Source organism: Solanum dulcamara, chromosome 11, assembly GCF_947179165.1.
Source record: "Solanum dulcamara chromosome 11, daSolDulc1.2, whole genome shotgun sequence".
Lineage (NCBI taxonomy): Eukaryota > Viridiplantae > Streptophyta > Magnoliopsida > Solanales > Solanaceae > Solanum > Solanum dulcamara.
The window spans coordinates 54,248,648-54,260,244 of NC_077247.1; the positions used below are offsets into that span (position 1 = coordinate 54,248,648).

Consider the following 11,597-nt stretch of genomic DNA (forward strand, 5'->3'; position numbering starts at 1 on the left):
AAAGGGTTTATTTGACTCTTAGAATCTAAAAAGTGCCAAGTAAATTGAGATGAAATTGAAATAAATAAATAGCTACGTCATCATTAACAATCATAACATGAAAGCAAACAATATAAACTCGAAGAGAAGAAGGGCAACTTCTGACTTTTTTGGCTTTTTTATAGCTCAAAATTCCTTGTATTAGAATTTTCATTTTGTATGTTCATGCAGTGAGGAATAACTCTAATCTTTCCGTTTTCGTTTCTTTGATTAGCTAGAGTATAAGGATGAGTTCTTCATCCCTAATTTTGTAAAACAGAAGACAGACATAGCCTCCTTTATTTATTTTTTTGGTCTATCTATGAAATCTTGATTAAAAAACAAAACAAAAAATTAGATTATAGCTGAACCAAGCTCTACTACATTCGGTGCATGTTTAAATCATATCCATAGATAATATTTGACAAGTTTGGAAAAAATATTTATATGAAAGTGTTTGTTTAGAAAATTCGTTCGTTATTTCAATTCAACCTGGCAATTTTTTTAAAATAAGTGAAATAGGGTTATTATAAACTTCAAAAAGTTTCTCAAAATAGAATGGTCTAGATCATTTTGTTTGAGTGGTTTCCACCAGATGGGAAGAACAAATTGGGCCGTTCAACATTTGAAGAACCTGAGCAACATTCCTAGCCCAGTAGAAATTACTCCTAAGTGATTTCTTCTTTTTGTTTGATACCTGTGGTTTGTGGGAAGTGACAAGTATTTCGTAAAATTAATCAAAGTGTGGACAAACTGACGTGAACACTAAGGTTATAATTTTTTTTAAAAAGGGTATAATTATATAGGAAAAGTCCAACACAAATCATTGTAGTACTTCCAACCGTTATAAACACACTTCAAAGTACCAAAAGCAGATCCATAAGAATGATCGGGTGGTCGAAATTCTAATACTACGAATATAGTTGAGTAAAAACTAAGAAGTATTTTGAGGACAACATCAATCAATTTGCTATCATAATGATGGTTGTCAAATTAAAAGGTTTATTATATTTGGTATTAGGAATATTATTTTGTCTTTTCGTAGGAAAATAGTAAGATGTGTTCTATTAGGTGTTAGAAAGAAAAGGAGTAAAAAGCTCTTTCGAGATAAAAGATGTTGATCTAAGCAAATTAGTCATTAGGATCCGACGCACACAAGAAAAACTAATGGAGACCAATTTAACTAATTTCCCTTGCACCTGAGTAAACAATTTGCTTAATTTATTTTTTTGATTCGATAGTCAAAAATCACTAATTCGATTAATTCAAATTTGTGTGCTAATTAAACTCATTAAATATTCGGAATTCAATTAAACTAAGTTCATTAAGGAAGAGTAAATGGTTTCGAATCATTTCTCAAATATACAATCCAAACTCATGGTTGATAAATAAGGATGGACTAATGCACCCATTCGCCAATTGTTGAGGAGATAAATTTAAGAAATATAAATATATTTTTAAATCATGAGTTTGATAAGTTGATCAATTCCTTTATTTTGCTTTCTTTTTGTCTTTCGAACTTCAAAACTCGAGAATGATCCACCTTAGTTTTTTGAATTGGCATAATGGAAATTTTATAGGACTTAGGCCAGTAACTAAAGAGGTAAACTTTGCAAATGATAATTTAAGGCAAAGTTATTACTGACATCTCCCTCTTTAATTTTAGTTGAAATCCATGATTACCCTGCCAAAGAAAAGGGGAAAAGGGGAAGGTAGAGGGAAAAAATACTGAAGATGTCTTGACAGCGTTGGACCAGTCGACCGTTGGATCAGAGTCCTGGCTTCACCTATCCTACTCAACGGTCCACGTCAATTTAGATTATTTTTTTTTAGTTTTAAGTCCCCATTTCGTTATAAATTTTAAAATTCTAGGTTTTAAAATTAAGTTTAGATATGTAAATTTTTGGAATTTTGTGAGTAAAAATCTCAAAAACTGAATTGAGCCAATTTTTTTAAAAAAAGTTAAACAAATTTTATGTCCCAAACACATTTTCAAAATTTTGTTATTTTTGTGCAAAATTAAATGTAGGTAAACCTGCAATATTTCCGGTTGCCAAATGTCTTTTCTTTAAGTGAAAAAAGTGCAGCCATAAGTCATTTCAATACTGACTTTGTTTTTAATCGCATTAATAGTCACGAATTCTCGAAGTAAGAGCAGACACAAAATTGATAAAAAATGCAGAAAACTACAGAAGAGAACAGATTTAGATTCAATCTTAAAGAGGGCACTTTTCTCGAAGCCGCTGGATCGTCATCATCATTCTCATTTTTTAATTGTCAGACCAACTTTTTCAAATGGAAATGCAGAAACTATCTATTTAAGCTCTGGGTCTTATGGCCAGTAAACTGCAGAGTATCCCATAATCTAATCTAATTAAGTACCTCTGGGGTCAGCTGCCCACTCCTTTTTTAAACAGCTCAATTTCTTTTTTCCATTTCAGTCTCGAGTGATAGAATATTTTAAGATTAAGTTTGAAATAAAATTTATATTTATTTTATTAAATTTGAAATAAATTAATTTAAAAATAATTTACTCAGAGGACGAAACGATCCCTAAGTCCAATTAAAAGCAATTACTAGAAGACCATCTAAAGGACATATCATACGAGTAGTTCCTCTTGATCATAGAAAATAATTTTGAAATATTTACCGCTAAGTATATTGTGCGCCCACGTCCCACACGCCAATTATTCTGCTAATAAGAGCATATTTGAATAGGCTTATTTTAAGTATTTTTTAAGTTAAAGTAACTTTTAAACTTTTTTATGTTGTTTGAGTAAATAAAAAAAATGTTTTTTAATACTCATTTTAAAGCAAAACTGCTTAAAAGAAGCTGAAATTTTCAACTTAAAAAAAGCTTATCTAATACCATCTTCAACAAAATTTAGACGGAGAAGAGTCACCTAATTTTTCTTATTTTTGCTAGCATTTGAACGTAATTTTCAATCATTTTCTCCAACTTCATTGATCTACTTAAGACTATTATTTTTTTTCAAATGAAATATCCATTGACTCTTGGTAGTAGCTATACATGCCTTTCATTAGTGTTTCAATTTTCTACTAGTAACAAATCCATGGCCCATTACGCAACATGTACTACGACTTCCTCAGCAATTCAGAGAGCCAGTAGTGATTAAACCGCACTATCAATGGTCCAAAATTAGAGTAAACGAATTTTGCCTTCAGTCAAACAATTTGGCCCCCAACGACCTCTCTAGTTTTGCAAAAGAGCACGGCTCTTCTTCATCATCATCATCAGCTGCTGCTTCCCCACTCAATGACAGGAACTGATATTTGGTGAGTGAAAGAAAGAAAGAGTAACAAGAGTACTATTCTGAATTCATTTCAGAATGAAAGGGACTGGCATTAATGCATTGCCATGAATCAAGTTTGGTACTAATTTACTACACACTTGCTAAAAAGGAATAGACTTTACTAGGGTATTAGTCTTCCTGAATGAAGGACATGGTAAATCAGTAACAAAACAGCATATCAGCAAGAGCGGCTCAAGAAAAAAGCTGTTTTTATTTCTTTACCTAGCCCACAGGTTTTTGATTAAAGTCATTGTCAATGGAACTTCCATTGCAGAACCTGAGAGAAAAGGACCACCTTTCTTTTGGACTAAAATCATTTAATTGTTTACTCCATCATTCTTTCACTAATCGTGCAAGCAACACAATGCTATCAGATAATAGACCAATTTCATTTCAATTCACTTGAATTGTCTAGTTGGAACCTGGGATTAAAATCAACTAATTTAATTATACATCAATAATTCACAAATTATATGCACAATTACACCTGATTTCCTCCTAATGACACCAAAATAGAAACAAAACCTAGAAAACTAAAGATGAGAACAAGAGAGAAGACACTACAGAGAGTACACTATTCATTTAAACAGAGAAGGCTCAATCTTGAAATTCAAGCTGCAAAAAGTTAACTTGCTCAAAAATATCATCTTTCTATACTAACTATTTAATCTACAGAGAGCAATGAACTTGATATTAAGCACTTAGAAGAAAGTACCTAACAGAAACAGGCCACATAACTGATGTAGAAAAATTAGTGCCATGAAGAAACAGTCAAAAGGGGATTATCTTTCCAAGCCAAGGAGAGAAACCCAGGTGCAGAATCAATTAATCCAAATGATGAACTATAATTATAGTTCCAAAGAAGAATTTTTGCTTGACTCATTGCATAATGGCTAAGTGTCACTGCCTTAAAACCAGCCCCTTCCATTAATTCTCTCCAATGTTCTTTATCTTCCATACATTCTCTTCTGGTTCCCCCATCGTCTAGGCCCACGGCTCCGGCAATTCTCCGGCCAAGTATCAGTCTTTCCACTTGTACTCTCTCTAGTGAATCTCGGGTCAAGCTCGGATCCAACGACTCGAAAACTGTTGAGTAGTATTTCAGTGCATTCTTAAACCGCTGCAGGAATCCAACATCGTTCAAATTCACCTCGTACTCACCCAATGTCACTACGCTTGGATTCAATGATTTGGCTAGATTGAGTGCAGTTTTTACGCCAACATTTGTCTCGTCCAGTAAATTGTACAGCTGCAACATGAAGTTCACAGCTAAGATTTCATTCGGGTCTATTCGAAAACTAGACCCGTTTAACTCCTGAACTGGTGTCAATATCGGCTCGAATTCGAAGTTAAGATCCAGAAGCTTCGCGAAGTCACGAAGACGATTCCCTGTAGCTAAAAGTGAAGCTGCCGGAGAGTTACCCAGTACCACTGATGGAATGCCGGAGATTCTAACACTGACTGGTTTCCCAGCTGATCTAGTTGCTAAAGCTTGTAAAAAAGCAGCCCATTGAATGCCGTGAACAATTCCAAAATCTACAATGTGAATCCTCGTTGCTTTTTCAGTTGCTTCAAGAATAGCCTGATTAGCCGTTAAATGAGCAAACTTTGAGTAGGGACATGCATCATTATAGGCTTTGTATGACAAAGTGAGCTCCTCCGGAGAAGTACGAAAGATTGTCGGAGTTCTCTCTGCTTGACACGACGACAGCCTATTGTAAAGAGCTTCTAAGAAATAGAACCCAACTCGCTCCGTTGGATCTCCTTGCTGGGAAACTGATTCCCTTAGTCTAATCAAAGATTTTACTACATTCTCAGGCTCTGATTTAGCGAGTCTTGCACATTCCACCAAGGATTTCAACAATGGTTTTGAGGAGAAACTTTCAGGGGAACTACAGGGCACACCAGCTGATACCACCTTGGATTCTTTACACGAGGTTTGAACAATTGGAGGAGGAGAAGAAGATGGTGGGACCCACGGAGATGTCAGTGGTTGTGGTGAGTTTAGATTTTTCTGGGTTTCCGAAAAAATGACCCCATTGAGATCGGAAGGAGGCGGAGGCGGAGGCGGCGGATGAGGAGAAGAACCAATACTGAGTCGATTCGGACAACTCGAGAACGGATCTCCGTAAAGGTTTGTGAATTCCGAGCTCGTCTGCCAAGCGTCGCAACCAGATTGAAGATTAGAGCTTCCGGTAGAATCTCCGCCGCCTATCAAACTCTCCATCCACTCGTCGGAGTCAAACTCACCACCCGGTCCACCGCCGAAATCAGCGAACCTAAACCCGGTCGAATGATGTTCCAAGTTAGGAAACTGAAATCCCGGCTCGCCGCCATCGGGTCCTCCGGCAACCTGAAATGGGTCTGCAAAACCCGACCCGGTAAGTCCATATCCTAAAGTGGGACTATTAGTTAAGGTCTGGTGAGTGGAAGTCCATGGGCTGAGGCATAACGGATTAACACCCAAGAATTGCTGCTGCTGCTGTTGCTGCTGTTCTTGCTGTTGAAGCTGCTCCTGCTGCTGCTTTTGCTTTATGACTTGCTGAGCGATTGCCATTAGATTTCCACTGTCCGTACACATATAGGCCATTCTCCACACCAAATCTTGCGAAGCTACACTACTTACACATTACCTCAACAAAACTACTGAGAGGAATAAATTGTTAAGCAAGTTTTGAGTGGACTAACAGAGTAACCCCAGCAAGAGGCAGAGAGAGTTGAAAAAGGGGCTATAGTGTAGTGTGAGAAGTGTTTGGCTTTAATTGAGGAAAGCTCAGCCTTACAACGAGGACAAAGTTTTGTTTAAAGTAGCTCCATCTCTCACCCTATATTTTATTTGAAAGAAAAAACATTCAAATATGTCATTGAATTTTTTGAAAAAAAGTTTATTTATATCATTTGTTAAAAATTTGATTTATTTATCTTATTTTTATTTGAAAAAAATCTTATGTATGTCATTATTTGTTAACTAAAATGGCATAGATGACCCAAACATTTAACAAATAGAATAGCTGAGTCTTTTCTCAAAATTCGATGTATATTTGAACCTTTTTCATTTTAAAAAATAATTTAGTTAATGACGTGGTCGAATCATAATTGGCCATATGTACAAAATAGATTTGCAAAACGAAAAAATATTTTTAGTTCACAAATAATGACATTAATAAGTCTTTTTCTCAAACGAAAATAACATAAATGAGCCAAAATTTTAACATATATCATATGTGAATTTTTTCTCAAAATTCGATCACATATTTGACTATTTATCCTATTTTAAAAATAATTGTCTTACTTATTCGATTTTATAATAATTTAATTATCTATTCGGAAAGTATCAAAAATAACCCTAAACTATGTGAAGTAAATAAAAATGTCTTAAGTTTATCCTTTGTTCCAAAAATACCTTTGTCATCAATACTTTGATTGAAAAATATCATTATTATTCCTTAATTGGTCAAAAATATCTTTTTCAAATAAATATATTATTTATTTAATTCTTTCTCTAGCAATATTTTTCTATCAACAAATAATTATCCTACTTTAATTTGAAAAAAATAATATTTCTTATTTTATTTTAATTATATTGTATTATTATGTAAATGAAAATTAATGATGAGTTTACGATAAATTATGATTTATATATATGGCATATATTTACCATTAAAAGGGTACATAAAGCCGTATTATTTTAATTGATTAAATTATATTGAGAAGAAAAAATTATTTCCTATATTTTTATTAGTTAAAGTAATTTCAAAAGAAAGAAAATAAGAATAAGGTTATTTAAAGTAATATTCTTATTAGAAATAATATGTGCTTAAAAAGAAAAATAATAATATATTTATTCAAAAATGACATTTTTGACCCATTTAGTAATAATAAGCGTATTTTTGAACCAAACTATTAATAGCAAAGCCATTTTTTAATCCAAAATATTGACAGCAGAGGTATTTTTGAACCAAACTATAAACGAATAATATTTTTGTTCATTTCATATAGTTTAAAGATATTTTTAATATTTTTTTTGTTATCTATTTGTACACGTTTAAAATCGAAGGACATATATTATGCAGAACTTTATTTTTATGACAGAGTTGAATATGTTGAGTAGAACGAGATTATAACGAGAAGTAAAAAGTTTAAATTTCATCCTAGGGCTGCATATTAATCGGTTCGGTTTGATTTTGAACTTTATAAATTTAACTTATTGATTTTCAATTTTTAGAGATACTAAATCATTATAAAATTATTAAAATATTGACTTATTGATTATCAAATTATTGTCAATACGATTATCGATTTAACAGAAAGATTTAATAAATTTTTTTATTAAAAAATACTTAGAAACTAGGTGACAAACCAAATGAACCATGCACATGAATTGTTAGATTGTATCTTGCTCAAAAAGAAACACTCACAAATTGTTGAATAACTGAGTGTTGAGACAGCCAGAAATAAAAATATGAAACTAACCATAAGTCAAGAACTTTATATACCGAATGGTAAAAATATAATTTATTAATTTACTATTGGGTTATCAATTAATCCGTTACAAAAAAACTTCAAACAGTTAAAAACAGATGACCAAAAAAAATCAAAACTGTTAGCGAAACTGCTAAAGCAATAACTCATTACTGATAAATAAGTGACATTTTTGGGGGTTTGATTTATTGATTTCGATTTGATTTGAAACACTCCTATTTCATCCAATAAAAATAGATACATAATACTCCCTCTTTACCGGTTTATATGACTCTCTTTTATTTTTAGTCACTCTTATATATTTAGTAATATTTTAATTTTAAAATGTCAGTTTTAACCTTAGTGAAATGATTTATAGTCACACAAATATCTACCACTTATTTTAGACTACAAGTTTTTTTAAAAAAAATTCTTTCTTTTTTAAACTCTTTGTTAAATCAAACTAATTCAATATAAAATTATACGGCGGAATAAATAATAACGGTGAGAAAATTATTAGCGAGCATGAGATAATTTTGAGCCTCAATCGACAATTGAAGGAGGTGTTTCATGGACTCTAATCTAGAAATTCACTAACTAACATAATCAAACTTCAATAAGAAGAACAAAATCAAAGTACAAATAGTGATTCTATCAAAATGCTAGACAAAGAAGTTTAGTTACTCTTAGTCCTGAATAACAACTTAAAATTCATACGAAAGACAAAATATCTTTAATGAATAAAAGTGCTCCGCACAGGCCAATAATATGCCTGGACGACATGCCACGCGACGGAGGGCGCCGTGCCAAGAGGCTTTCCTCAAGACCATGATTTTTGCAAGCTCTGAGCAAAAAACCTCCTAAAAAAGATCTGGCACTTTTTTTTTCTCGTGCGGATATGTGTGTTGAAGTCCAATTATATTTGAAGTCATATTGAAAAGTCTCATATTAAGGAATAAATCATTTTCTAATAAAGGCGATTTTGTACCTAAGAGAACTCGAATTCAAGACATCTAGTTAAAGATTAAATAATACTTATCACTCTACTATAATCCTTATAATTTTTGACATTTTGTATCACGCGACGTAGTACATGTTAAAATAATTTTTGAGTGTTTAATTTTTTCAAATTCTCTCATGCGCTCTTGACACTAAATGCCGATTAATTTATGTTGGTTTCTACTTGGACTTTCAAGAATGTCGAAATTCTTTTTCTGGCACGAAATCAAGTCCTACACAATAAAGTATATATTAGGTTTATAACGTTCGAATTTTAACTCAAACACAATTAAAATATTTTAAATGTAAAGTGAAATTTAACTAAATCTATGTTTCTAGCCAAATATCAACTGTCAAATAATCTTAAATTAGAAGTTTGGAGACATAAAATTAATAGTACATGTATAATATTTTTCTAATCAGCTACTAAATGACTGCATAAAATCGTCAAAATAGGCTTGGTTTTCAATGAAAACCAATCCAAATCCAATCAACGCGTTAGCCTTATGGGGTGGACCACTTCGTAAAGAAAGTGGAAAGATCAATTAGTTACACAAAAAAAAAAGATGAAAGAAAAAACATAAAAGAACAAAAATCGAAACTAAACTTAAGGAACACAGAATATTTGTTTTCGAAATAATTAATTGTCAATAGAGAATTATATATCATCCACAGTAATAAATATCATTTTTAACGATGATTAATATCATCAATAATTACCATAATCCGTTATCATCGTTGCTGATCATTATTTATAATCATCACAATTAGGCTGTCATAACAATACTCCCTCTATTCCATAGTAACTTAATTTTTAAGGTAATGCACACATATTAAGAAAAGCATTCAAAGATAAAATTTGAACCATATTTTCCTATATTACCTTTTCTTTAATCAGTCTTAGAAAGATAATTAAATGTGAAATAATAAATACAAATAATCCTTTATTAGAGTATAACTTTGTAAACAGTGTAGTTTAATTTATAGAAAATTATAAAACTTTATTAATGCAAAGGGTAAACATGAAAAAAGATTCAAATATTTCTTTTGAACTTTGAATAATTCAACTATTTTAAACAATAAAAAAACTCTAGAAATTCAATTAATATAGAATAAAGGGAGTAACAATCATTAATCACAACTAATAATTACAACCATCCACTATCACGATATGATCCATCAATGCATAACCTTTTCAAGTTTGATCAGATTATTGACCCGTTCATTTATTAGCTCATCAATTTTTCAATCTAATCAAATTCATTTCATCAAAAATTTAGTTGGTATGTAATCAAAATTTAATTACAAAAAATCTTATCAAAATATTATAAAAAATGATATTTTTTTATTTGATATGTTATATATAGTTGAAAATAATATTTGATTTAATTAAAAATTATAAATAAAATAATTAAAATTTATTAGGAATTAAGAGGATAAGTTATGACTTATATATCAGCACAATCCATCTCAATTCAAATAATTTATAGACAAATTAATAATTTATTATTTATTAAATTAATTTATTTTAATCCAAGTAAATTCAGCTCAACTCCTTTATTTAATACGATCCCAGGTGTTTACCATAACCTTGTGGACAATTTAAAAAAGTAAAAAACTATAGGGGGAGTCAAAATAGTCAATAAATTTTTCATTGGAAAGAGCATTCACAAAATTTAATACTCCTTAGTGGAAAATGCAATGATGTAAAGCCTATATAGTCCTCAGTGGCTGAGTCGTGCATGACGTGGCTCTAGTATAAAGTGGGTCCCATCCATGTCATTAGCGTCCACGTGTACGCAACTTTCCTCCCGCACTGTTCGGGGAACTTTGTGTGGGTCCTACTTTTATTTCCACAGATATGACACGTTTACATACGGCTCCATCCTCGTGACCTCCATTTATTATCCATCTTTCCAGAAGTCCGTAGGACTAGATCTTCACCGTCCATTCTGGAATTCACGGCAAGAAACTGATCTTCCCGATTCTCTTCGTGACTTTAATCTTAATTTCACCTATTTATTTATTTTTGATAACAACGAAAATTCGTGGCCGCCATTCTTTGAATGAGCGTTATTGGATAAGGATTGGTTGTCTTTCGAACATCGGATCTCGAGTACAAGCCAAGCAAGGTAAAATTTACGTTTTTATTTAATAACTCGTAAATTATACATGAGAGACAATTCATATTAGACAAATTTAATATGACGAGCTCAATTTAAAAGGAAAACACTCATTAATTTTTCTGACAAGGAATTTTGAACTTGAGACTCTCAATATGAAAGTTCCTAACTCAAATCACTTGGATTGAGACCAGAGTCAAGATTTTCAATATATTAATTTTGAATTATATTTAGGAAGTTAAGATTTGAATTTTATAGGTTTAATTTTTTATTTTAAAAGTTATGAAGTTTTAAATTAATAAATTTATACATATTTAATAAAAAAATTTAAGATAAATACAAATTTTGAATTAAAGATACTGAACTCGAACGCTAAATTATACTCTAAGTTTGCTTCTAATTATGTTTTATTTTTTAATTAAATTTTAAATAAATTACTTGTATACAAACATAGTTTCAAACACAAATATAATATTTAACTCAAAAGTATTAAAATTTATCGAACATAGGCAATCATTCTGGCTCCCCTCCAAGTTTGAGTCAACATTGATTATAACTCACATATTGCAAGAAAAAGATAAAGATGGTGTACTTACCTTTATTGAATGGAAGAAAAGATGACGTACCTTCATAATTTTCCATTCAGATCGTAGGAAGAGAAACACTTTACAACTAAAATACA

General features: G+C 31.4%; 1 protein-coding gene across 1 annotated transcript; it reads right to left on the reverse strand.

The window, feature by feature from the left end:
* Window positions 1–3,733: 3,733 nt before the first annotated feature.
* LOC129873640 (SCARECROW-LIKE protein 7-like) lies at window positions 3,734–6,138 on the reverse strand. Its single transcript, XM_055948767.1, has one exon. It carries the CDS (start codon window positions 5,920–5,922, stop codon window positions 4,084–4,086), a length of 1,839 nt encoding a protein of 612 aa, XP_055804742.1. The 5' UTR covers window positions 5,923–6,138; the 3' UTR covers window positions 3,734–4,083.
* Between the last annotated feature and the right edge of the window lie 5,459 nt (window positions 6,139–11,597).